This window comes from Nanorana parkeri, unplaced genomic scaffold (assembly GCF_000935625.1).
Source record: "Nanorana parkeri isolate BGI_ZX_2015 unplaced genomic scaffold, ASM93562v1 scaffold947, whole genome shotgun sequence".
In the NCBI taxonomy this organism is placed as follows: domain Eukaryota; kingdom Metazoa; phylum Chordata; class Amphibia; order Anura; family Dicroglossidae; genus Nanorana; species Nanorana parkeri.
The window spans coordinates 86231-86758 of NW_017307215.1; the positions used below are offsets into that span (position 1 = coordinate 86231).

The 528-nt window shown below is 59.7% G+C and overlaps 1 protein-coding gene across 1 annotated transcript in view; it reads left to right on the forward strand.

Annotated features, from left to right (window-relative positions):
* The first annotated feature begins 275 nt into the window (after positions 1 to 275).
* Positions 276 to 528, forward strand: part of ADAM15 (ADAM metallopeptidase domain 15) — a 38851-nt gene continuing 38598 nt past the window's right edge. The window contains exon 1 of the mRNA XM_018566418.1: positions 276 to 446. Coding sequence (XP_018421920.1) covers positions 374 to 446 — 73 coding nt within the window. The 5' untranslated portion in view covers positions 276 to 373. The remainder of the gene's footprint in view (positions 447 to 528) is intronic.

A 528-nucleotide genomic window follows, 5' to 3' on the forward strand; every position in this document is an offset into this window, starting at 1 on the left:
AGCTTCCAGTTCTTCTGGTCTAGGCTCCTCCTCTGTGTAGTCATTCGGCAGTGAGGTTCCTCCCCGAACTGTCAGTCAAGCTAAGTAGCTCCTCCCCTATACATGTTGTCGGCGGTGTGGCTCCTCCCCGGGCTGTCAGTCAACGTGGTGGCTCCTCCCTTGGAAAGTCAGTCAGCAATGTGACTTCTACCCTGAATTGTCAGTCAGCGTTGTTGCTCCTCCCCTGGGCTGTCAGTCAGCATTGTGGCTCCTCCCCTGGGCTGTCAGTCAGCATTGTGGCTCCTCCCCTGGGCTGTCAGTCAGCGTTGTGGCTCCTCCCCCGCAGTCAGGCGGACGGGGTGCCGGTGTCGGTGGTGCAGAGTGTGCGGGGAGTATGGGGGGAGACACCAGCACTACAATGTGTCTCCTCCTGACACTGAGCTCAGCACTGCGAAGCCCCCAGACAGGTGAGTCAGAGGGGGTGGGGGGTAACATGTTGGGGGTTGCATGCTGAGTAGTGACATGCTGGGAGTGGTAGGGTGAGGGGTG